This window comes from Panthera pardus, unplaced genomic scaffold (assembly GCF_024362965.1).
Source record: "Panthera pardus isolate Hobbes unplaced genomic scaffold, ASM2436296v1 HiC_scaffold_27, whole genome shotgun sequence".
Taxonomy (NCBI): Eukaryota; Metazoa; Chordata; class Mammalia; order Carnivora; family Felidae; genus Panthera; species Panthera pardus.
In genome coordinates this window covers 73,122,639-73,149,770 of record NW_026526843.1, presented here as the reverse complement: position 1 = coordinate 73,149,770, position 27,132 = coordinate 73,122,639, and the positions used below count along the sequence as shown (strand labels likewise).

Genomic DNA, 27,132 nt, shown 5'->3' with positions numbered 1-27,132 from the left:
ATAGTAATTTTAGGACCCTAGTTAGGCTTTGCTTGTAATTTGTAAGTGTGCTCCCTATGATAGTGTAATAGCACTATATCTGTATGATTTTTTTTAAATAAGGAAACTGATATTTGAAACAATGATGCCTAATTTGAAACAATTACTGGCCTACTTTGTGGTGAACCACGCTGTGCCTTCCACTGCAGCATATTGAGGGCGTGGTGAGAATCTGTGTGGGTGTATCTTACTTTGTAAAGAGGAATCCCAGCTCTGGGGAGCCTTGAAAATCCCAGAATGAGGGAGTGGGGTAAAAGAGACCCAGGTTATACTTGATGGGTATGGGGTGGGAAGAAGATAGGATGTGCAGAGAAGAAAATGATGAGAGGAACCCTTACTCAAGAGGGCACAAAAGTTTGTGAAACCAGTGGGTCCCCACCTCTTTGCAGAAGCCAGGCAGCTGTGGCTGAGGCCCATCCCAAGCCCTTGCTGTGCTGGTAGCTTTCACTTCCTCTTTGTGAGTGTGTGTGTGTGTGTGTGTGTGTGGTGGGGTGTGAGTGCAGTGGAAATCTCATTCTAGTTGCCTTTCCAGGTCTATTTGTAGGTAGACAAGTTTTCCATATGGACTGAAAGTGGGTTGTGGTAGGCTCCCTTGAGGTCTGTGGAGTGGTTCCTCCCAGGTTTGTGGGAGCTAGGGTAGAGACTATTCATTAGGCTAAGCTGGTGCCTCAGTGGGGCTCTGTGGAACAGAGCCAGCTTCCTATCTATATCTTGTATATTAAGCCATCTTGTCTGGCTTTGTCTTCAGGAATTTCTCTCTCTGCCAGTGGAACACCTCTCCCCCAGATCTGGTGATCTGGTGCCTAATTCTGTGGTGGTGAAATGGTCTGTAATTTATTCTCTTCTGATGGATTCTGGGAGAAGAGTCTTGGAACTGGGATAGGAGGGCTTGATCCTTTGTATCTTAGGGATAGTTTTCACATGTTGGATATTTCACTGCAGCATTTGGAGGACATACATTGTGATTCTTGCCTCTGTGTCCTCATACATGCTATTTCTCTATCCAGAACACCATGAGCTTTCCTTTCCATTTAACATCTTTTTCCTGTGACAGTCTTCTATATCTCAGGACATGTCAGCCCTTCCTCTAAAAACCTTCTGCTTTCCTACTTCCTCCATTATGGCCTGAGTGTCCCTTTATGTTTCCACAGTTCCCTTTGATTACCTCTATTACTGTTCTTGCTGTGTACAGAATGGTAATTACCCACTCACTTGTCTGCAGATCACTGCCTACCTTCACCCCAAATCTCTTACATGCTCATTCACTCACTTTCACACACACATGTGCAAACATTAAAATCATCTCAAGACCTGGTCCATATTGGGCATCTAATAAGTTGGTATATGGAACCAGCATGTATGTCTATGTGCCTGTATCAGGAGTGCAGATCCTTTCTAAAACACCTAAGGTAGGTAAGAGGTGGCCTTATTTGCTTTTCTAACACTTACTAGCATTGTAGGTACAATTTTAAGGTTTACTTTGGATTATGGAATAAGGTCTATTGCCTGGGCCATTAGGGAGGCTGCTGGGTAATTACTGTATAAGTTCTGGTAGGCCTCTTTCCTGCTGCTGCTATCTGAACAAACTAGACCAAAATTAGGGTAGTGGGGAAGGAGACTTCTTACTCTACCCAAAGAACTCGTGTGTGTGTGTGTGTGTGTGTGTGTGTGTGTGTGTGTGTGTGTAAGGTGAGTGGTTTCGTGCACGCTCACTTCAGCATTAGGGGCTACAAAGGTTGTATGTTTGTGGTGGAAGGGGTGCTAAAAACCCTAGTGTTGGCCAAATAGGTTAAACAGTTTTTACCAGTCTCAGTAATTTGATAGCTGAGCTTGTAGTTTGAAAGGCAAGATGTGGCTTTATTAACTGAAAAAAAAAAAAATACAAAGCCAGCTTTTAGAGAAGTTATATCAATCTACATAGGGACCAAAACTAATAAGATGGATGTCATGTCCCTGTTTTCTTACTGACCACCCCTGCTCTGCAACTTCTCCAAAACAATCAGATCCACAGAGCTTGAGGGCATTATTTGGGCTCTTTATACCTCTGCTTCCAGGAAGATGACCATGACAAAAATGAAGACTATAAGCTATGGCAACAGAGATACCTAGCACATGTATGACACTACTCTTCAGCCTTCAGCACATCCACTGGAGGCAGGTTCTGAGAAGTCAGTATTTTCTTAAGGTCTGTGTGATAAACCTTGTTCCTTGATAGGGACAAGAGTCAGATTGGGCTGTAAGATTAGGTGTGGGTAAGTTGCAGGCTGGGTGGGACTGAGGACATCCTGCTTAGGGGCGGTCAGCCAAGGTCCCTCATACAAGCCTGGACAAGGATCATGTTGCACTGAAGGTCTGCACTTAGTAAGGCAGTTCTGTTAATGGTGAAGCCTCCTGACTTCATGCTGATGAATGAGGAGGTTCTCCCTGAATATTCAGATGGAATGTTCAGCCACATTCTTTGCTACTTATAGTTTGGGAAGTGAAGACCAGGGCGAGCCAGGGAGTCAGCTGATCAGAGAGGAGTGAAGGAAAATTGAACAATTAGTGGGTTCAGGCTCTGGTACCCTCTTTCCATCCCTTCCTTTGAGTGTGTTTGGGGAGCTCTTTCTTATGGGTCTGCAGTCATTTTCTTTTTCCTAGTGGCCAAAGCCACTCTAGGCCCATTAAGACTGCCAGCAGATCAAGCTGCTTTAGCAGAAATGTTGATACATCTAAAACTCAGGTATAGTGACTTGAGTAATGTTTGGGATACTTTTTGAAAAATAAGTTTATTGTATTTTTGCAGCTCCTAGTTCATTAATCAAGGAATAGCATTAGTATGTTGTATTCTAGTTTCCAAATGTAGGAAAAGTTGCCAATTTGTGTTTTTCCAGAAAATTCATTTTTCCAGATGTACTTTGGATCATCACCATCTGTCTCTAGCATGGATCCTGTAATGTGGAAGGTGCTTTCAGTGTTAGCTTGTCACCCTTCCAGTCCCTGTCGGTAAAACTGGGAGATTTACTGCAGATTACTCAGCCTGATCAGGCAAAGAACTCCAGTTCCCTCCCCAGTCAACCAAAGCCTCCTCCAGGGAGGGGAAGTGTGGTAATGACATTATCTTTCCCCCAGGCAGCCACGTGTTCTCTGAGAACAGGATGTGGGGAAGGCTGGGCCCCAGTTACAGGGTTTGGGGAGGGCACAGGAAAGTGGGCTGGTGGTGTGGCCATGCGGGTTGGTACCTGCCTCCTTGGCTCTGAGAGGCAGGAAGAGCCCCTGTATTCTTAAGGGTTCACTTATGTGTACTTATGTGTATAGTTATGCATGCACATCTGTGTTTTTACTATAAGAAAGAACTGTAATAGCCTATGAATGAGGCCCAACTCTTCAGGTTGGAGAAACTCAGTTGGTAAGGAGTGGGTGGGCCTACGCTTGCCTTGTAACTCCTGCAGCCATATACCATTTTGGCATGGTTTTGTTGGGGAAGCTGGGCCCCAGTAGAGAATGGGGCTGCTTTGTTGCTCTTTCCTGGGGCCCTAGTCACACCTCTCCCCCCAGATGGCTCCCTAGCACACTGTGGCAATTTGCATGTTCAGTTTCCTTTCAAACCTCATCCTCTTCTTCTCCCTGCCCCCACTACTTCTTTTGGGGACCTTTGGAGATGTGCTGCCTGGGGTGGGGAAAAGAGGATGTAGCTAGCTTCCTGTGCAAGGGAGGGTGGGGTGCATGCCTTCCTGCCTGTCTGTCCACCCGCCCTGTTGCCATTTACCCAGTGCTTGAGGAACTAGTTGAAGAGTTCACAGTCACCAGAGGCTGAGGGGCTTTCCAGGGCAAAGGGATGGGGCTTTGCTTTTGTTGGTCTCTCTTCACAGTTCATCACCATGGGGGTTGATGGTCTTTCTTTTCCTGAATCCCAATGCTGAAAGGGCCTTTAGAGGCCAATTGGTCCAGCTACCTTAGATGGGGAAACTGAGGCCAAGAGAGTCTTTTAAGTCCTATAAAGAATAGTGGCAGAGTTGAGTAAAATTCTAGAAAGTTATACCTGGAGCTCTCTCACTTTCCCTAAGGTGGTAGTCCAGTGGTTTGTATTTGGTTGAACTGCCTGGGAAGCTGCAGTCCCCCTTTAGCTAGAAAAATTCTACTTTTATGTACTTCAAATTTTGAAGTTTCATGTGGTTTTCTATCTGGAAGTGTGAAGAGGCAAGAAGCTGCTAAAAATAAAATAAAATTGAAAACCACTGAGCAAGACTTATGCAGTACAGTTTGGGACACTCTACCTAGAGGGGTAAGGGATTATCCCAAGGTTACTGGGACAGACCCAGAACCAATTTCTGGCCCACTGTTCTTGGCTGGTTTCTCCTAGATAATGGTGTAGTATCCTCTACCACAAGAAGACTGTTCCTACTCCATTGCTGCCTTGATTTTCTCCCATCTCATGGACAGTTCCTCTCATAGCAATCTGAGACAGAGCCAGAGACCAGAGGCCAGAGGCCACTAGATTTCTTGGATGAATTAAATGGCAATAAGTAAGCCATTGGACTCTCTTGTAACCTTGAATAGGATAAACTTGTAAGGGTAAAGAACAGTGTACTAGTAACTAGGGACACCTGGGTTTTAGTCCTCTCTCCTTCACACTTGAGCAAATTGCTGTTTACTTCACTGAGCTTCCATTTCTCCCTGCTGTAAAATGGGGCTTGTCTATGCCCTGCCTTTCATATAGAGTTGAATTCAGTGAAAGAATGCATATGAACAAGTGTCTTTTAAGCTGTAAGGCACTGTGTATGTGGGATGGGATTATTATTGTTAAGGTGAACCAGGCACCCTGGAAGAATCTGGATTGAATAATGAGGCTGCAGGAGAAAAAGAATTAAAATTTATCAAATTTAATTTAATACATACATTTAATACATGCTAAATGTCAAGCCAGGTTCTTTCCTATAAGTAAAGGAGATGATGGTTGTCCTCACAACAATCCTGTGAAGTAGGCATTATTATTCCCATTTTACTTGTAGGGAAACTGAGGATTCAAGAGGTCTAGAAAGTTGCAGTGTCCCAGGCCCCCCTGCCAGAGACCACACTGTTGGATATTTGTGAAGAGACTCTTAGAAAGCCTTAGAAGCACTAGGGCTTTCTAACCCATTTCCTGCCTTATTCCAGTCTCTCTCCTTTGGTAGTGATGGGACTGTTTCTTGTTGCTTTCACATCTCAGTCTTGGGTCTTTACCCACAACTTTCCTTGGCACCAGGCATATTTAGGTGTCCTTGTTTGGCCTTTAGATGATGGAGGAGCCTTTTGGGTCAGCCACCTTTTTGCTGACAAGAAGGCTTTCCTGCTCCCTTAGGGTGCTGGTAGGTAGAGCCAGGAATTTGTTGCTAGTCAGACAGACTAGTTCTTGGCTATGGTGATGCAGCTTGAAGACAGCAGTTGTTTCCCTTCATTGGGACTTTGTTTCCTCATTTGTAAAATGGGGCTAAACATACTTACCTAACGTGTATAATGTACTGGTAAATATTTAAAAACAAATTTCCTGGTGAAGTCAAGCTTTATACTGTTTAGTGATCCCTGTGGTGTAAATACTCTCACCATGGCTGATTCCAAGGTACCAATATGAGGTCCTTGAGGGAGGAATTGTAAAGAGATGCACATGATCAGATCTAGTGTAAGCTGGTTCCAGTGCACCATTATTAATGACATCTATCTTAGACTCTCATTCTCATGTCCCCCACCTTCTCACATCTCTATGCAAATGTAGGACCCCCTCACCATATCTCTTCTGTTCTTCCAAGTTCTCAGAACATCTAAGAACAGGAAAATATTATTTAAGGTCTGCTCCTTGCCTGAAAGCTCTCCTGGGGAAGAGTGAATATAGAGTGTTTAAGGGACAGAGAACTCAAGAAGGCTTTGATTAGGACTCTAGTTAGAACATTTTGATCCGCGTGTTTTGGCTGGTGAGGTATCTGCATTGACTATTTCCTCCCACTGTCTGATTCTTAAGTAGATGGTAGGATGGTGGAAAGCTCTGGACAATGACCTGAATATTTGTTCATTCCAGAAAGCATTTAGCTTTCTGTTTGGAATTCCAAAGTCTCCTCCCTCTACTGCCTGCAGAGCCTGCTCTGCTGGGTCCTAACCTCAAGGTCCCTGTCATGAGGATATCTGAGCCAGACAGCAGTTTGGAAGACCAGACCTCTCTGAGCTAATCCTCAATTTCCTCTCAACAGTGTCTGTGCCAGGTGATGGTTCTTTAAATTTCCTAGGGAAAAGAATCAGCTGGGGCCAAAATGACTAATTCCCAAGATCCTCCTCTGGAGAGTCTATTTCAGTAAGTTTGGAGTGGGGTCTAGAAATCTGAGTTTTTAAATTAGTGCCTCAAATGATTCTTATGATCAATTAAGTTTGGGAAACACCACATTAGTACTGCATAACATTCTGCCAGGTTGGCATAATTATGCCCATTTTACAGGTGGAAAGATCAAGAGCTCATAGATTATTATTGGTAGAGTTGGATCTTGCACTTAGGTTTTCAGAATACAAAGTTATGTTCTTTCTACAACAGAGACATTGTTTTAGTGCACAATAATGTTTGTGGTGGTGGGGAGTGATGATACTAGGTAGCGAGGGCCAAGGATAATCCCTGCTCTATTTTACAAATAGGGAGACCAGGTTGCAGAGGGGTTTGGAGGCAGTGGCAGGACTGATTGCATCTCTCATCTTTAGTGGAGGTGGGCTGCATTCAACTCTGGAGAGCCGTTCACCAGGCCCAGCCTAAATGTCTCCACAGTTTTTTTTGTTTGTTTGTTTTTGTTTTGTTTTTGGTTTTTTTTTTTTTTTTTACTTGTTGTGTTTCCCTTCCTTCAAGCATCATTCTAGCCATAATAACACCAGCACATGAGAGGCTGGCTGGTTCAGGGAACCGTATTCCATGCCAGAAGTTCCCAAATCTGGCTGGTCCTTAGAATTATCTAAAGCTCCTAACTTCAGATGTCCAGGTTCTTCTTCTTATATAGTAAATCTGTGAGTGGGTTTAGGGAATCTGTATTTAAAAAAAAAATTTCCCCAGGTGATTCTGATGAGCCAGTTTTCAGCCGAGTTTGTGATTTGGAGGTCCCAGTGAGTTTTGTTTATGGGGTGGAGGTTTGTGTATTATGGTGAAATATGATTGGAGAAAATGGCAAGGCAGAGCCAAGATTAGGAAAGATCAGGCAGTCTCTGAAAAGGACAAAGTAGCATACGTGCTCTGTTGTGTTCTACCTCCCTTCAGAGCACTGCTTCTTGGGGAAAATCCCCATCCTTCCAAGAAAGAAAGCATTTATAATAATGCATGTAAGGATATCTGTATGTCTACCTGATGTGCATGGCTTCATATTGTATAACCAACTAGAAATCTAATCACATTTTAGAGTTTGTTCCCAAAGTGATAGTCCTTTATGCTAGAAGGGATCTCTGGAGATCTTCTTGGGTAGCCCCAAGATCTCTACAGTTGAACACATTTTCATTTTAAATCATTCCTGAGAGGTAAGATATTTGTAATACTATGACTAAAAAAGGGGGGGGGGTTAGGAGTCCTCACATTCTACTTATGATGTGCCATGTATTTCCATGTCTATTATTTTAACTTAAAGCTCCCAATAACCCTGTTGTGAAGTTGATATTATTAGACCTATTTTTTTAGATTTGGAAACTGAGTTTCACAAAAAGGAAGGTCAAAGAAGCTCCAAAGCTTTTTTCTAATATACCATGCTCCACTCCTCTAAAGCTGAGATAATTATTTCTGGGATGAGGACTCCAATTTTGTGGGTTACCTAGATATGGGTTTAGCTGTTGACTTACCAGTAAGGTTGGCAGGCAGGAAGCTGACCCTAGCCTAGCTCTGGGGTTAAAAACAACTTTTTGACTTGGCATGGAAGCCCCCTCCTGCAGCTGCAGAGTTAACTGATCCTAGCTTCAGCAATTTTTAACACCCAGAAGTGCAAGACAGGACAGAAATCCCATGAGCATTGGATAGAACTCAAGCTGAGGCTTGGATCATCTCCAGTGTGCTTCAGAGCTGTGATGCTGGAGGTTGCTGGGGTGTGTTTCTGAGCAGAGAAAGTAAAGCCCTTATCTGGTGCTCTGGTGCCTGGCATCTCCAGGCAACTGCAAATGGTCTGTGTTTCCAGTCTACATTCTTGTGAAACTTGTAGGCAGGAAACTGGGTCAAGCAGGAAACTGATGTGAGAGAATGAAGTCCAGCTGGGTGTAGCCCCAGAGAGGGGCTTTGCCCATTTATAAGACTTACTTTATTAATGATGGATCCTGTCCCCTTTTGTTTCAGAAGCATCAAAGTTTTATGAGAATTAAAGAATCTGTTCTTCTTGGCTACTTAGATATAAATCTGTTCCTCAAATTCCCTGCCTCTTTCCCTACTGCATCTCACCCTCTCCCCACCAACCTCCAGCTTGGTTCTTGCCTGTGTCTTTTATCATGGAACTTCCCAATGAATTGCTATCCAAGTTTGTGCAAAAGAAGCTATCTTAGAAACAAGGGATCTTTGAATTTTCTTGTATGATGTGTTATGAAAGGTTTAGTCTCCCTAGAATGAGTGTTGATGAATGTCTCAGAGCCTGAAAGTTAGGCCTGCCCTCTGTTGAAACCTAGACTTCCAAGTCATGCCAGCTTGGAGTTTTTCACGGAGGCAAGGTGGTCCAGCCTCCTCCACATAGTCTTTTCAGCAGTGGTTCACTTGAGGTGTCTTCTGTTTCTAAGAGTCAGGGTGGTTCTATAGTTTATTAAATAGCCAGTGGATCAAGAGCCAGGTTTTCAATCCGTGATCTCATTCTGCCTAACAGCTGCATGACTCTGGGACAGTGTCTCTCCTTTCCCAGACCTCAGCTTCCCCAGCTGTATGTTGCAGAATTTAAATCAAGTTGTCTCTAAGGTTCCTTTCATCTCTGACAGTTTAGGATTCTGAACTGTTTATTCTCTTGAAGAAGAGGGATGAGAAGTTCCTAAGGATGTTATTCAGGAGGAGCCAGATGAGATTCTAGGTTTGAAATCTTGAGGAATTGTAAAGAGGCTATGGTAAGGAGCTAGTGGGCAGCCCCTGTAGCTAAGGAGAGATGAACTGGGGTGGGGGTAGAGAAGTATGTGTTGTTTTATTCTGGAATATGGTTTGGCTGAGCTGAATTTGAGAGTAACTCCTGGAGATAAGTGCAAATAGGGAGGAGCTAGTTTCCTTCCTGACTTTCATGTGTTGGGCGGGAGGTGGGGGGGGGGGGGCTCTGCCTCAGCCTGAGGTTGATGTAATTAAGTCTGGGTTAATGGGGAAGTTGCAGCTTGGTAAGGTAGCCTTACTGTTCCTGACCTTTTCAGCTTTAGCCTCTGCTCTGAATTCTCATTCCCATAGTGGCAAGTTAGCTATGTTCTCATTGCTAAGAGAGATTAGTTACATGTGGAGGTTACTTTTCCAAATATATGGTGACTGGGGGAATAACACCCCATTTCCAACATGCCCTTGTCTCCCAGTGCTTCTTGGGGAACTTTTGGAGGGCAGGACTGGGCCAAAGAAAGTAAAAGGGGAGCCTTGTCTCCCATGGCATTTGAAGCAATTGGAATGATTGAAGAACTACTGCTAACCCATTAAGATATGGGTGTCCGTGGGGTTGGATGTGGCTCTCCCTTCTAGAAACTACTGGAAAAAAAGACACAGGCATAGGAAGGGTTAACCCCAGGCAGGTCTTTCTGGATGTGTTAAGGGTATGGAGATGGGGAGGAAGAGGTCAGAACAGATAACTAACTGTTCCAGGTACAATGTCCAAGTCAATAGGGAAATGGCTGAGTTGCTGGGAAGTGAGTGAGTCAGTGGAGGAGGAAGAGGGGGAGATGGAGAATGCCTCCTAGGCTGGAGATTCAAAGCAACCCTTGTTTTTCCCCTTATGGAAAACAGCTGCTTGAGGCAGTGCTGTCATCCCAAGAGGCAAGACGGACCAGGCTTTGCCCTGCCCTGCCCTGCCCTTGCCTCAGTTCTGGCAGCAGGAAATGGTGGGTGCTGGAGCCTAAATAATGGAGATTAGGTAGTTCAAGTAACACTCTGGTGACTGTTCTTTGTCCAGGGGAGAGACTAAAGTTTTGGAGTTGCCCTGGTAAGGCTTGTCCTGCCTTTGTCCCCCTCTCTGACTTGCCTTTGTCTTCTTCATACCAGCAGTTCCACTGGAAGGATGGAGCATGTGGACTTTTGAGGAGAATGGGGAGGTGGCAGGTGGGGGTGAGGTCACTGAGCTCAGACCCAACTGGGCTGACTTGCAAGCTCTGCCCCTGCGAGGGGGCCTTCCCAAGAACTGCTTCCCAGATGTGCTCAGGCTTTCAATGCCAGAGTGTTTGGGCCTTGGCCAAAATAGTTGTCAAGGCAGTGTCTGAAGACAACAGTGAAATCAGCATGACCAGAGAGGTAGGTGGAGTCATGATAGGAGCTCCGGGAATGTCTAGAAGACCAGTCTCCCCCCACTTGGAGATGACTAAATTTGGTTTCAGTGATGTTAAGTGAGACTATGGGTGAAAGGGCTTGGCACATATTTGGTATTCAGTAAGCATTCATTTCCATCTGTTTGTCACGTGCTTCTATGTACTTCAGTTTCGTCATCCATGAAGTGGGACCAGTAATTTTAATTCTTTCTGGCTTACATGTCCATGCTTCAGGGAAATTATTTGTTGTTATTTGACTCTTTCTCTGCTTTCTCCCCTGTCTTCTCCAAACTCCTCTCCAGGAAGGGCCATCTTGTAGTTCAGTGATATGGGGCAAGTGATGGGAAACATTGTCCTGATCTCCTTGCTGTGGTCTGGCTATTGCTCACCTGTATGTTCTTAGCTCTAGGAAAAGAGAGGGCCAGTCCCTTCTTTGAAGCTGACCAGTCCCAGAGTCCAAAGTACCCCAGCTGCTACAGCCAAGGTAGCATCTGGCCTCGTTATTTTTGTTTTCTAGGCCAGCCAACTGGAGATCCCAGTTTGTTGAGGACTTTGGTTGGCAGACCACTGAGATAAGTTTGTTAGTGTCCAATGAAGAGCATTGGTGTGGGAAGTGTCTTGTGTTCAATTGTTCAATAAATAACAGTGTATTTGTTGTTCTTGGGCTAGAGGTGGGAGGGCTAGTGTATATGAGAGGGTGATACCATCCCCACCACACCCAGACTTTTTTTGTTCCCTAAAGCCTTAGTGGTCTCCAGAGACCCAATCTTTGACCTCAGCCTGTGCCTAGATCTGCAGGGACAGGGTTTGGAAAGGATTTAATTCTCTAAGTATGAAATGCTATCCTACATAGGCCAGTTCCTCCACTCTTGCCAAGCTGAGGGGCTTCCTGGGAACTTTCTGCTGACTTTGGAGGTTTTATTTTCAGGTTCTTGCCTCCCAAACTAGACCACCCTCTTCTCATTGAAATTGCAGGAGTCATGCCTAAAAGGAAGCCAGTGGGTGAGCCTTCAGTGAAGCTAGGGTGAGCATCCAGTGGGCCCTGTGAGCATCCACTGTGTGGAAGTGGGTCTGATCCTGCAGTTCATCTTACACACTAGGGTTCCAGAGAACAAGGGATCTTCTTTGATCAAGAATCCTACTCTACCTATAACCTTAAGGCCCCAGCTATATTTTTATCCTTATTTGCCCCTAACTCCAACATGCAGAAAACAGGAGAATACCAGACCTATGACCCTTGTCATCATGACTCACATTTTCTTCTGAGTTAAGTGGTGGCAAGAATAGAAGTTCCCTTTTGTTTGCTTTCCTTTCTAATTATTTTAAACCTAAGAGTATTTGTCTTCACAGTGAAGTTCAAGAGATATCAGGCTATATTCCCTGAAGAAACAGCCACTGTGGAAATGGCAGAAACTCTGAGCAGGGTTTCTGGAGAAGTAGGTTCCAGTTTGGTTTCAGCTGGACATCTTTGGATTTTAGGAGAGCCCTTGTTCTGGGGTGATGGTCTATTTAGGAGGAAGGAAGCATGGACAACATTATTCTTAACCCAGCCTTTTCTACTAGTTGATTTTTTTTAGCTTGCCTTACTTCTTTTTTTTTAATTTTAATTTTAATTTTTTAAAATTTACATCCAAATTAGTTAGCATATAGTGCAACAATGATTTCAGGGGTAGATTCCTTAATGCCCCTTACCCATTTAGCCCTGCCCCCCTTCCACAACCCTTCCAGTAACCCTCAGTTTATTCTCCATATTTATGAGTCTCAAAACAGAAGTTTTGTCCCCCTCCTTGTTTTTATGTTATTTTTGTTTCCCTTCCCTTATGTTCATCTGTTTTGTCTCTTAAAGTCCTCATATGAGTGAAGTCATATGATTTTTGTCTTTCTCTGACTAATTTCACTTAGCATAATACCCTCCAGTTCCATCCACATAATTGCAAATGGCAAGATTTCATTCTTTTTGATTGCCGACTAATACCTCATTGTGTGTGTGTGTATATATATATATATATATATATATATATATATATATATACCACTTCTTCTTTATCCATTCATCCATCGATGGACATTTGGGCTTTTTCCATACTTTGGCTATTGTTGATAGTGCTGCTATAAACATGGGGGTGCATGTGTCCCTTTGAAACAGCACACCTGTATCCCATGGATAAATGCCTAGTAGTGCAATTGCTGGGTCGTAGGGTAGTTCTATTTTTACTTTTTTGAGGAACCTCCATACTGTTTTCCAGAGTGGCTGCACCAGCTTGCATTACCATCTACTAGTTGATTTTATTCAAGAAACATTTATTTAACAAATATTTGACTTAAATATTTGGGCCTATGAGCTAGGCCCTGAAGATACTACATTGACATGATCTGTGATTGCCACTGGCTTATTTATTCTGAAGTTCTTCCCAATAGTGGAAATTAAAGGGAAATCTTAGGCTGTGGAATGTTTCCCTGGAGTCCCACCTCTTTTGTCAGTTTCCTCCCTGGGCACTTTCTTCCAAAAAGCCCTATTCTGATTCTGCCCCACTCTGCTCAGAATTTCAAGGCTATCTGGCTACTGCTAACAGGATAAGGCCCAGCTTTCTAGCATAGCCTTCAAGGCCCTCCACCTACCTTTTAGGCCTCCCTGCCTGTTTTTCACTATGCAGGCCTCATTCACACTGGAGTAGACCTGCATGTTTGCAGGTCTTAATGAACCATCTCCATCCCTGTCTCATTCTGGGCCATTGCACATATTGATTTCTCTACCTGAGACATTTGGGTGTTCTTACCTCCAACTCCTGCAGTATCCCTTCTTTTAAAATGAAGTTTATCCTCAGGGACCAGTGCAAATATCACTTTGAACTGTGGTTCCTTATTTCCACAAAAGGTTTCTTTTGTTCTGCTATGGCATTTCTCATGGTCTTCTTTGTATTCCTTGTATATTATAGTTTTCTTATTATTCAATAAGTGCCTTGGGATCAGGGACTGGTCCGATAGCTCTACTCTAACTATAGTTCCTTAAATATTGTGTTCCATTGATATTGGGTGAATTGAAATAAATTATAGGAAGCTCTTTAACCCGGAATCCTTAGGCCTCCATGAGGGTCCATGGATATAATCTGAAGTGAGAATGATCCATGAACTTGGATTGGGAAAAATTACATATTTGTTTTTACTGATCTCTCATTGAGATTTAGCTCCTCCTTCAATTATGAATATAGGCCAAAAAAAAACCAAAAAAACAAAAGAAGTGGTAATAATGGCAGTACCTGTGACTTTGTCACTAGTAGAAATCTACAAAAGTTTTATATCACAATTTTTTGGTGATGTTTACTTTTTATTTTATTTATTTAAAAAATTTATTATTGAAGTATAGTTGATATACAATGTTATGTTTCAGGTGTACAACATAATAATTTGACAGCTCTATATATTACTCAATTCTCTAGTTATTGTAGATTTCTCAAAGTATCACTATGCTCAACACAATGTTGAAATTACAGTAGAAATAACTAATAAGATACGGTGCTAGACATTTACTTAATATCATAAAAAGCACATATTTTTATAACTATTTCAATATAATTGGTTTACTTATATCACTTTATTTCATGTATTTATAAAAATTCCGAAAAGGGGTCCATAGACTTTACCAGACTGCCAGAAGGGTCCATGGCACAGTAAAAAGGTGACCTTATATCCCCATGCTTAGAAGTGCTCATTTTTTTTAAATTTTTTTTTTTTCAACGTTTTTTATTTATTTTTGGGACAGAGAGAGACAGAGCATGAACGGGGGAGGGGCAGAGAGAGAGGGAGACACAGAATCAGAAACAGGCTCCAGGCTCCGAGCCATCAGCCCAGAGCCTGACACGGGGCTCGAACTCACGGACCGCGAGATCGTGACCTGGCTGAAGTCGGACGCTTAACCGACTGCGCCACCCAGGCGCCCCTAGAAGTGCTCATTTAACCAACATCCTTTGAGTACCTACTGAGTCTTTGGTATTGGGAAGTAAATCTAAGTAAGGCAGAAACCTTGAGGTGATAATGAAGTCCAGTGTACTAAAAGGCCCACTGTCTCTTTTTCACCCTGTCCTATCTCCTCAAGTCATTGGTGATTTGAAGTCTCCCTTGACCCACTTCAAGGGTGATTTGAGGCTAGATGTTGAAGCCATATTCTAGCCCATTGGGCTTTATTACCCCTATCTTATGAGGGCCCATTCTACAGAGGTCACTGGATTGGCAGGAAGCCTAGGATAACACCAAGTCAAGGTGGCTAATCTTGCCTGTTGTCTCCCACTGGGGTAACTTGCCTTACTTGTTCCTGCCTTCAGGGCCTTTCCTGTCCCATTGTCAATCTTGAAATAGATTTCCTCCCTGACTCCCTGACTTCCCCAGGCCTGGTCCTCATCAGAATTGTTTAGCTGGCAAAATGGCTGTTTGACCCCCTCTTCCCCGCTAACTGACCCCTATGGTCAGGAAAGACCCAGAGGTGTCAAAGACTGATAAGACTTAATGTCTTACCCACTCCATGGGGATTTGCATTTTTGATAATTCTGTTTTTAGTCTCCCACTCAATAGTACAAGTAGTATGTCAGCATCTTAGAAAATGTGGATTAGTGGGTCTTTTTTTTTAATTTAAAGAAGAGGGAACACACTCATCACCACCCTAAAACCAAGCCTGACTAACACTTAGGAATGATTCCAATTACTATCTCTCTGTGCATACTTTTTATGGAATTGAGCTCATGCACTCTTGTTGCTTTCCCTTCCTTACTTAATATTACTGAACTATTTTACTTGGGAATGAAATAGTTTTCAGAATATTTTATATGACCTTATAACAAACCATCTTGTGGCTGTACCATATAGATTACTTAAGCAAAATGTCCTATAATTTAAAGAATTAATCCATCATTTATTTTCATGGGAGATATTTTGTACTTTGATGTATGAAGGGCTTAATGTATCAGTTTAAATTATGAGGTTTGGATTTAGATCAGAATTCAAACCCTATCTTCCCTACATCCTAGTGATATGACTTTAGATAACATTTATTTCTTTATCTTCATTATTTATTCAATATGGAGATAACATTATCTACTTCACAAAGTGATTGTTTATATTAAATGGGCTAGTGCACACGAATCGCCTTGTGAGTACCAAGTTTCCATACATGAAAACTACTGCATATTGCTACTAATATTACCATCAGTACCAAATTTTCAGCCAAAGTAAAAAATCTGTACTGATGAAACTTCAGCTATCATTGACCTGAGATGGGGGATCTACTCATAAAAGTGGAAGGTATTTTATTCCAGTGCCTATAAAATCATATATGTAACTACCTGTTGTTTTCATCAGTGCCTGTTTCTGTCCCTTATCCCTCTGCTGACTTGGCTTTGGTAACACTTCTGTGCAATGGACAACTACCTTTGCTGAGGCCCCTTTCCACTTTTGTTCTTAGGGAGACCAATAATTCAGGAGGTACTAACAATGCAAGTCAGTATATAGAACCATAGACAGTGGAACTGAAATGGTCATCACCTAGTGTAATTGACTTCTTTCCTTGCATTACTACTGTTGTACAGATGAGGTGAACTAAGGCCCAGGAAGGAGATAAGCCAGTATATTGAGCCAGGTACAGTGCTAGGCTTGGAACCCAGTGTTCTTTATCTTGCCCTTAACTTGCGTCTGCAAAGACCAGTGCTGTAGATAATTCAGGCTGTGGATCAGAGGTGGGAGGAGAATGGTGTGGGTTTACAGCTGGCTGATATAGGTGGGGAAGGCTTCCTGGAAGAAGTACAATCAACAGTTGCTTCCTCTTGATAGTAGGCTGATTTGCATTTATCTGTTTGCCCCTTGGTAAGCATTGCTCTGTGGCTATGTTTTTTTCTCTTCAGTAAGCTGCTTGGGAGCCAAGGCTGCGTTATTGTTTGTTTGTCTAAATATTCTCCTTTCCTTCCCACCAATATCTAAGTTGCTCAGGTTCTTAGCATACTACTAGTTCCCTCTTCTTGGTTGAACAGATACACTTGTCCCAGGCTCTGCTAAGCACAGACCCAGACAACTAACTTGCCTCCTTTGGTCTCATTCTAGATCAATGTGCGTGTGACCACCATGGATGCAGAGCTGGAGTTTGCTATCCAGCCCAACACCACTGGGAAACAGCTGTTTGATCAAGTAAGAGAGGGACTATTTGTTTCTTACCCTTTTCCACTTCTCCTAATAATTCCCACCACAATGCCCACTTCTTGGGAATCTCTTCTCCTACATGCTCCTCTAAGATAGGTCAAAAGAAAGGCTGACCCATGCCTTAATAATAAAGGCAAAGTTTAACTTTGGCAGCCTGCTCCTTGGATGTCCCCGATTAATCCTATCCTTGGTCCTGAACATGGAAGAAAAGAGAAGCAAGCAGGGTCTGACTCTGCTAGATGCTCTAAAAATGTTAACACATGGAGCCTTACTCTCAAGTTGGAAAGATATAAGTGATCTCTTCCCCCATTTTAATGACGAGACTCAGAAATTAAGTAGCTTTTTGTATCTAGCTGGTATTTGGCTGGGATTTGAATGCTACATTCTAGTCACTGCACCCCATGGCCCCTGTCACATATTTTTGTTTTTGTTTTGCTTCCTAGTAGAAGGAAACCAAGTTATTCTCCTTGAGGTAGTATGCCCTCAAAAGAATATTGGAACTTAGGATACCACTGGGAGTGATGAATACATTATGAGGGTACTTCATAACCTGCAGTCATGCCATGGAGTTAATGTTGAAGTCTCATTCCCATCTCTAACTCAAGGGGTGTCCCTTCACTATTATCATAAGGGATGTGCTATATAATGTAAAAGCCAGGTGGGGGCCATAGAATCTTTCAGCATTCAAAGACTCTCCAAGGGCCAAGGGAATGTGCCATCTGTGACCAGACTTCCAGGAGTGAAATTGTATTCCCATTTCCAGAGGCTGAGATCCCTTTAGATGGACCATTACCCCATTTCTCCTCCACTTTCTGGTGAGGTGGGGTCTGATATTGTCTAGGATGTTGGCACCACATCCTTGATGGATTTTCTAGGCCCTCTTGCTTTGCTTTCTCTTTTTCCCTCTGAGTTCCTCTATTGTCTAAGAACTTCCCCAGAGCTGGGGAGGGAAAGGAAGAAAGTCTCCTTTGGACTTTTCTCAGACTTCTTCCCAGATCCCTGGATCTACACATCACCCTTTTCAAGCCAAATGATGCCATCTCCTGATGTCAACATTGGGGGCTTTGTTCATTTGCTTTGGAGGGGTATAACTGTAGAGGGAGGGTGAAGAAGGCATAATTTAGACCCTAGGGCAGAAAAAATTCTTGAACAAAGAATTAACTTATTAACTTATTAACTTCAGAAAGCCAAAAGGCATGGTAATTCTTTGTTAGTGTTGGTTTGATTTGTGTACCGTGGGTGTTGTTCTGTAGGAAGCCCAGATGGTGGGGAACCCTAGCCAGATGGTATGATAGTTGTGAAAGCTACTACTCCCCAAACAAAACCTTTGACAGACTTGAATCTTTCATGCTGGCTGGGGAGAGGAAAGGGAGAAAACCAGGAAGTTCATGACTTCTCATTGGGAAAATCAGTGTTGTTTTGAGAAATATCATTTATTGAGCACTTACTATGGACTAGCCTTGGCTAAGTGCTTTAATCCTTACAATGATCCTGCCTATGAGAGATATAATATACTCTAGATTATGCAGTTTAGTAAGTTATAACATGGAGTTTTAAATACAAATCTGACTAAAAAACTGTAGTTTTCCCACTGCAATATTCTGCAGGGTGAATGAGGCTGTTTGGGTTGAGAAGACTCAAGAGAAGATGTGTTTTCTGCTTTGAGATCTCTGAAGGACTGTCATAGGAAGGGGAAAACAGTAATGTTCTGTGAGGTCAGATGGGGAAGAGCTGGGATCCCATGGGTGAAAAGGGGAAAAATATTTGAACTCAGACAAGAAGTTGAACATCTGGAACTCTTGGGGTTAGTGCAGGTCTGGATGGGGATCCACAGAGGTATGTTTCCACACGCTACTGGGGGATATGATCTTTTCCTTCTAACTTGATGAGTCATAAGGGAAGGTGTCCATTCCATCTGGGCTTTGAACCCCATTATTCAAGGAGGCCCTCCTGGTGGAATTGGGGCCTCAGAGGAAGGAGCTGGGAGGAATTTCTTGGGAGGAATTTACCAAAGCTCTGGAGCCATCTTGGAACCCAGAAGTTGTCTGGCCAGTGACTAGAGAGGAAGCTAATTAGAGAGGAAGCACCCTCTTTGGCACCAGTAATACATAACATGCAACAATGGGAAGTCATAGCTTGAGGAGACAGAAGACCTGATTGGAAAGGGAAGTGTAGCCCCTAGTTCCTCCGTTTACTTTTGTTTCTTCTTGTGAGTGTGCACATGAGTGTGGGCAATTCTGTCACCTACCACCACTTCTAAAGCCTGAGATTCTTCCAAGGGCTCTTTTTTAAAGTTTGTTTGTTTGTTTGTTTGTTTGTTTATTTAGAGAGACAGAGAAAGGCAGAGAGAGGGAGCATGAGCAGGGGAGAGGCAGAGAGAGAAGGAGAGAGAATCTCAAGCAGGCTTCGCACTGTCAGCACAGATGTGGGGCTCAAAACCATGAACTATGAGATCATGACCTGAGCTAAGATCAAGAGATGGATACTCAACTGACTGATCCATCCTGGTGCACATCCAGAAAGGCTCTTGATTATGTAGGTGCCACTAAGGGGCAATGTTGTGACCATGAGTTCCACTTTGAGAACCCATTGCTGGCTCCACCCCAGCCAGGGCCTCTAGCTTAACCAGCCCCTTCTCTTTAAGATTTTGACCTCTACAATAAAGGTGAAATCTCAGAGCATTAATTTTTAATTGACTGATTTACTATTGACTGAAAGTCTACTGTGTCTCAAGAAAAATCTCTAAACCTATCAAACACCATCTCTGTCTTTAAGGAACTTGGAGTTCTTTGCCTATAGAAACAGAGAAAAGTAAATGAAACTTTCTTCCCAGATAGAACAAAACACCCTTGAGGTTAAGGTTGTGTATAGAGGTGGTGCACAGTGTATAAAGCATGGGATTTGGTGTCAGCCTTGGGTTCAAATTCTGTCCTGCTTGAATGGCTCATTTAGCCTCTTAGGACTTTACTTTTTTCAGTAAAGTTGTAATCAAACTAATTTCACAAATTTTGTGGTCTTATTTAATCCTCAAATAAGTAAAGTGTCTGGCATACAGCAGACATTTGAGTGTTGGTTGTTCTTATTAAGGGCTAAGTAAGTAGTAGAAATTACCCTGGGAGTTCAGATAAAGAGCCATTAAATCAGGAAGATTTTCTGGCTCAGTAAATTCCTTAGGGTTTGTGGACTCTGCATTGAAGGCAACAACATTTTCTTCTCTTCCTTCCATTTTTAGTTTATAAAATAACTAACATTTATTATTATAATACTAATATCTCCATCTTATAGATGAGGGGCAGAGGCTTAGAGCAGGGGGGAAGACCTATTTAAGGTCAGATAGCTAGGAAGTGATATAGTGGCTTGAATCAAGGCATATATCTTTTCCAGTTTTCCCAGTGCTTTTTGTCAGCTATATCCTCTGAGACCTCCCCTTTCTTTACCTGTTCCTATTCTAAGTGGAGGAAATTTGTCCCTAAACTTAGAATCCTAGCTGAGTGTGGTCTATCCACTTGAACTGCCACTTGAACACAGGCAGTGTAGGGCAGCAGAAACAGCATTGGTAGCAACCCCTACTAGAACTTTTCAGTTTGTGTGTTGATTTGCTTTCAGATGGGTGGTTGATAGAGCTTCTGCCAAGCCTATAATGGGATCTCAGTGGGCCTCAGGTGTTTGGGCATTGACAGAATTTTGCACATAATTTTTCATGCAGTTTTCCTTTTGAAGCTCCAGTCTTGCTTCCCAATCCTGATCTGGGATTCTGAAGTGGCTGATTACATCACTTGTTGGTTTTCTCAGATAGATGCATGGGGGTTATTGAAAGGAGGGTTCTGGGCTCCAGAATTTACCTCATCTCCCCTCCCATCCATAGACCTCAGATGTAAGCAGCATTTACATGCAGAGGAGTGACAAAAGAGGGTTCTTTCTTACATTCAGATGCTCCTAGAAATTAGTGAGGATTTTCTGAGGCAAATCTCTTCTCCTCACTGGACCTCAGTTTTCTAGTTTATGAGGCTTGGACTCTATAATGCTGCACATTCTGTTGTGGGAGTTTGTGTTGTGTGGCTCAAAAGAATTCACAGTCAGTGTATATAACTGGTTTTAGGAGGTACACAGAGCTGTGGGATGAATTTGATTTAGTATCTTGGACCATCAATTTTACTTGTAGATGTTATCTATATCATTATTAAAACATTTAAGGAGTAGATGTAAAATGTGCACATGTGATTAAGATTAAACCTGAGGCTACAAAGAAATTCTGGCTTGAAGCCATCTACTTACATCCCCTGGGATATACTACCCTTTTGTGTCCTCTGAGTATATGTATTTATTATTTTCTGCTGTTTATATATTTATTCCATGGCAGATTTGAGAAATGTTAGCTCAGGCCAGGTAAGTTGGCAGTCTGGGGTCAAAGGGAACCAAGAAAGATTTTTTTTTCTTTTTTTTATAAGAAATGGAACCATTTCTCAGAGTGGAATGGTAAGGACCCTAGTCACTGCAGCAGCAGATGTTGTTCCTGGAACCATAACCTAGATACTCTTTCCCACTAGAAGATGGGGTTTCCATTTTGTCTGGAGTGGAAGTCTCAGCTGGAAGCAAAGCTGGAAGCAAGGGAAGCTTGGCCTCATTTGGAGACAAGAGTTGCCTGAACAAATGATTCCCAGCACCCTGTGGACCTTAATTGGAGACTTCCTTATAGCCTGTAGTCTAGGGGTCATCTGTTTTATCCTTTGTTCTTTTTCAGTCTCAATTCTGACCTTAGATCACATTTCCTTCCCTCCACACCCTCATTTCCTCACTTTGGGACTTCATTGGAAGCCAAGAGATATTGCTCATTTCTCCAAAGCCTTGGAGCCTAAGGAAATGGAAAATTTATATGCATCTGATTTCTCTGTGTTTGAAAAGGAAAAAGCAGAGCTCAGAGAGATTAAAATTCCTTACTGATCCTGAAATCTTTTTTTGTTTTTGTTTTTGTTTTTTGACATCACCTTAGCTGTTATTTGTCCAACTTCTCCTCAGAGATATCCCAGATCCTAGAACTATTTTGAGTCCTGTGGTCTTCCTCTTATTACACTCCTACCCATCCTTCTAGTAAAACGAACAATGTGGTACAAAACAAGGCTAAGGAGTTCACTCCTGGGACCTCTACAACTGGCTATGTTGTCTGTACCTGCCTTACTCCCTTTTAATTCTGGTGTCTCTGAACCTCTACAGTTGGTAGACCCAACTTGCTGCCCTACCAGTTCTGTCCCAGTCTGCCACTCCATGACCTAGCATCCTGGCCCTAATCTTCTGCATCTTCAGTGTGTCTCTCTCTCTCCTGGGGCTGACCTACTTCTTCCCACCAATTGCATCTGGACCCACTATCATTCTGCAACCCTGTGAAAATCATCAGAACTGTTAATTGGGCTCTATCTTAGATGTAGGATTAGATAATAGTGCTTTAAATAATCTTTTCTGTCCATGCCCTGCCTCTATCCTCCACAAAAGATGCCAATATCACATTTCAACATGAGCATTTTGTATTCTACATCTAAAACCTATAGGGAATTCCTTTTCACTGTTAACTTAGACTCAGGGACTCACCTTGCCTTTGAATCCTGGAAGTCTTTTTATCTTTTCTCATCCCATGTCCCCCACAACTTATCTTTTCTAAACATGTTCATAGTTACCCAAGTCAGCAAGAGGTAGGTGGGAAATGGGACAGTATTTCTTAGTCATTTAAAAATAAACCTAATTAGTAGACTGAACTTGAGGTAAGAAAGAGACTAGTCAAGCCATATGAGTTGTAGTAGATGGAAAAGCTTGATAGATGAAGAAGCTAAGTCCCAGAGAGGGAAATGTGCTGCATAAAGATCACACACCAAATCAGAGACAGGTGAGACTTTCACTCAGGTTTATTCATGCCTTATTCAAGCTGTGAAAGGGAAGGTTGATCACCATGCATGCCCCAGTGAGCAATGAAATTTGATGACTGGGGGATATATATGGTTTCTCTCCAAAGTGGTTGCTGACTGAACCTAGTGGGAAAGCCAGGAACCATATCTAGCTGCAGAGATGGTCAAAGCTCATTACCTTGCTTGGATATGTGGACAAAAGAGAGACAAGGCAGTTAGTCATTTGGGAACCCCAGGGATCCTAAGCCCTTATGATTTCTTGTAATTAAAAGAGAGCATGCTAGAAAAGAAAGGGTTTTAGAGTCATGCATATCAGGATTCTAGTCTAGGCTTTATGGTTGTAGGCAGGTTGCCCCCTAAGCTTTTGTTTCTTCATTTATAAAATGGAGATAATAGCTATCTCAGGGTTTTTCAGTGTTCAGTACCTGGTACATAATAGTTACTTAATAGATATGAGATCCTTTTTCCTTTGGGCCTCTGAAGTTCTAGATTGTAAGCTTTGGGAGTGAATATGGGGCCTGGCTTTGGGTGCCTAGTAGAAACTTTGTGGATATAGTGGAGGTGTGTACGTGTTTGTGTGTGTGTGTGTGTGTGTGTGTGTGTGTGTGTGTTTTGAGGGAATATATGATTTGTTCACAAGGAAGGGTATTATAAATATTGGGTTTTTCTTTCCTGTTTCTATCTCCAGGTACATTTCTTCACCTCACTCTCCTATCTCCCCTGCCCATGCCTCAAGGTAGTCAGCATAACCAATTAGGGTGTGGCTCAACTTTATTGCCTCCATCTCCAGTGATGGGCATTCTGGGTTCAGCTGCCAGCTAGAACCATTAACATGCTAATGTCAGGGACTGGAAAACAAACCCCATCTCCTGGCTGCTCTCCCTTTCCTACCCATTTCTCAGCCACAAGGCCCACAACACAAGGGGCCCCTTAGCCACTATACATACTGAGGTACTCACCATGTTTCTACCCTCTTTCCCACTCTCAACCTGTGTGAGTGGTAAGGGGAGTCATGAATAGCCTCAAATCAGGGCTGGAAAGAAGCATCTCAGCACCCAGACACAGCACATCTTTGGAGTATATAGATACCACAATGCCTGTTATGTCTCCCCAAACACTATTTCTTGGGCATTGTAAATGGGACTCAGTTAAAAGAGTGTGGGCATATTCGTACTTGCTAAAGATAAAGGAACAATCCAGCAGAACAAGATATAGGAGTTAAACCAACAATTTCTACTTCCAGCCTTTAATTCATCCTGGGAGTGGAAAGGCACATGACATCATAGAGGGAAGAAGTGGCAGAAAGCACTGGATTTGAATGTGTTTGGAGTCAAACAGACCTGATTCTGCTACTCACTAACTGAACTTTCACTTCTTGCAACCTTATTTTCACTATAAATTTGGGCTAATTGTAAATATATCACAGGGCTTGTGAAAATTAAAGAAGATAATGGATATAACGTTTTTGATGTGTGGTAGTGGTTATAAGTAATAGGCCTGTTCCCTACCTCAGCGGAAGTATCTTGTGCAAAAGAGATGCTGACATCATTTCTTGACTGCTGCCCAAGTGTATTTCCTTGCCAGACCCTGGACACCTTATGTACTTTAAAATCAGGGACCAGGGGCGCCTGGGTGGCTCAGTTGGTTAAGTGTCTGACACTTTGTTTTTGCTCAGGACATGATCTCATGGATTCATGAGTTCGAGCCCCATGTCGGGCTCTGTGCTGACAGTGCAGAGCCTGCTTGTGATTCTCTGTCTCCCTCTCTTTCTGCCCCTCCCCCACTTGTACTGTCTCTCTCAAATAAATAAACATTTTTTTTTTAATTAAAAAAAAAATAAAGTCAGGGACCAATCAACTGATGAATGGATAAAGAAGATATGATATATATGTATGTATGTATATATATATATATATATATATATATATATATATAATATAGTGGAACATACATATACATATATATATATACACATATATACATATATGCATATATATATATAGTGGAATATTACTCAGCCATGAAAAATGAAATATTGCCATTTGCAGTGATGTGGATGGAACTAGAATGTATTATGCTAAGCAAAATAAGTCAGTCACAAAAAGACAAATACCATATGATTTCACTCATATGTGGAATTTAAGAAACAAACAGATGAACATGGGGGAAGAGAAGGAAAAATAAAATAAGAGAAAAACAGAGAGGGAGGCAAACGATAAGAGACTCTTAACTATAGAGAACAAACTGAGGGTTGCTAGGGGGGAGGTGGGAGGGGGATGGGTTAAATGGGTGATGGGCATTAGGAGGCACTTGTGATGAGCCCTGGGTGTTACTGTGTAAGTGATAAATCACTAAACTCTACTCCTGAAACCAATATCACATGGTATGTTAACTAACTTGAATTTAAATAAAAACTTGGAAAAAAAATAAATTCAGGGACCATGTTGGACTTTTTTCTCCTCTGTCCCTGGCACAAAGTATGTATTCAATCAGTTGTTGCTTTTTATTTTCTTTTCTAGGTGGTAAAAACTATTGGCCTGAGGGAAGTTTGGTTCTTTGGTCTGCAGTACCAGGACACTAAAAGTTTCTCTACTTGGCTGAAACTCAATAAAAAGGTAACTGTTTACCCCATTGTGGGTTTGGAATTCATTTCTCCATTACATCTTATTCATGGGGTAATATGTGCTAGCTGGAAAATTCTGGGCTGTGTTTTTCACTGGGTGGTCCATTGACCACTAGATCAGAATAAAGGCAGAGGACCTCAGCCAAGGCAGAGCTCTTGCTCTGTCTCCACTTCGACTTCTAACAGTGAGAATGGCCAACGTCCAAGGATGTAGAGACCCTTTCTTTTTTCCTGGGAGCTCTGTCTTAAACTTTGACTTGTTTTAGACCACAGCCATTAATGCCTTTTCAAGAGGGGATTAGCATCCTATTTTTTCTTGCCAAACTCAAGGGCTTTAGGAGGATTGTTCAAAAGAGAATCACTGACTCTTGAACTAGAAAGAATCTTGAGGGTCTCCTAATCTTATTTTGTCTCTGCTCCACCTGTCGACTCATACCTAACTTCCATACAGATGCTTCCCTCTTTCTTGATTTTCTATTTTTCCTCTATAGGCGTCTACACATAAGTTTATTAGCACATATTTTTTCCTCCAAGTTCTTAAATTGCAGCTAGTTAACATACAGTGTAATATTATTTTCAGGTGAAGAATTTAGTGATTCATTATTTACATACAACATCTGGTGCTCATCACAAGTACCCTCCATAATACCCATCATCTATTTAACCCATTCTTTCTTCATTTTCTATCTCAGTCGAACTCCAAATGAGATGATTTGAATATATGTCCATTCAAGCTCATCACCTCCATGCAGTATCTCTGCAGGAACACGGTAGTCCTCCATCTCAGTATCCTCAAACTTCCCAACTTTGTCTTTGGGGATTTCCAATGTCCTGTGGCTTGTGTTTCTGATTGTGTCTAGGGGATAGGTGCCCCACCCTCTGCTGGCAAAGTCTTCTTTTCCAGAGGAGTGGAGACATTTGCTGGGCAAATGTGGAGCTCTCAAGAGCCAACTTCAGGTTTTAAAAAGCATTCTAGTTTGTTATCTTGCCTAGCCAATTCCCAGGGCTCAATGATACATACTGGTTTTTACTTTGCTAACTTACAGTGTTGGGGGAGACTTAAAAGAGGAGCTTTCTTAAGCCTAACCTCAAAATTTGGGGGCAGTTGGATATATTGTCAGATGGTGGGATCTTAAAGGCTTATGATCATTAGTGGGTCTTAGGTCATTTCAGGAAGGAATCTCTGAAGGGAAGCAATTAGGGACATGAGATTGGGTCCCCAAGTGAAAGCAATGTGTCTCCTTTCTGAATTACCAAAACAATTGTCCCCTGGCTCTTTGGGATTACCCAAATTGATGATCGTTCAGTGTTTCTCCCCATCCTACAGCCAAAATATTTTTTTGAGAGCCCATAACCTCTTATTACTCCCAGGTGACTGCCCAGGATGTGAGGAAGGAAAGCCCCCTACTCTTCAAGTTCCGAGCTAAGTTCTACCCTGAGGATGTATCTGAGGAATTGATCCAGGACATCACCCAGCGCCTGTTCTTCCTGCAAGTGAAGGAAGGCATTCTCAATGATGATATTTACTGCCCACCTGAGACTGCTGTGCTGCTGGCCTCCTATGCTGTCCAGTCTAAATATGGTGACTTCAATAAGGAAGTCCACAAGTCTGGCTACTTGGCTGGGGACAAGTTGCTGCCACAGAGGTAAGGTGGTGCCTTTGGCGGGAGGGGGCTGCAGTCCATGGCTGACCAATCTCTATTACACAGGGACTGCCAGATCTGTTCCTTTCCACTAGGGTCTGTCTGAGGACCATCTTATGTTGCTCAGAGAGACATATGTGCATATGGCGCCATACCCTATTGTCTCTCTGACTCTCAAAATAAAAAGTTTTTTTTTTTTTCCCTCTCTGCCTGATTACAGAACTTCTTTACTCTGGAAACAGGTGCTTGTATGGATTACCAGAGACGGCTTGACATATCCTATCCTGGTTCCATTTTCTCAATCCTTTTCACTGATTTAGACCTCTTGTATCAG

The 27,132-nt window shown here is 42.5% G+C and overlaps 1 protein-coding gene across 1 annotated transcript in view; it reads left to right on the top strand.

Moving 5' to 3' along the window:
• The window catches only part of MSN (moesin), a 65,118-nt gene that overhangs the window by 24,712 nt on the left and 13,274 nt on the right, over positions 1 to 27,132 (top strand). The window contains exons 2-4 of the mRNA XM_019439350.2: positions 16,543 to 16,626; positions 25,052 to 25,147; positions 26,527 to 26,801. Of these exons, the coding sequence (XP_019294895.1) occupies positions 16,543 to 16,626; positions 25,052 to 25,147; positions 26,527 to 26,801 (455 nt within the window). The remainder of the gene's footprint in view (positions 1 to 16,542; positions 16,627 to 25,051; positions 25,148 to 26,526; positions 26,802 to 27,132) is intronic.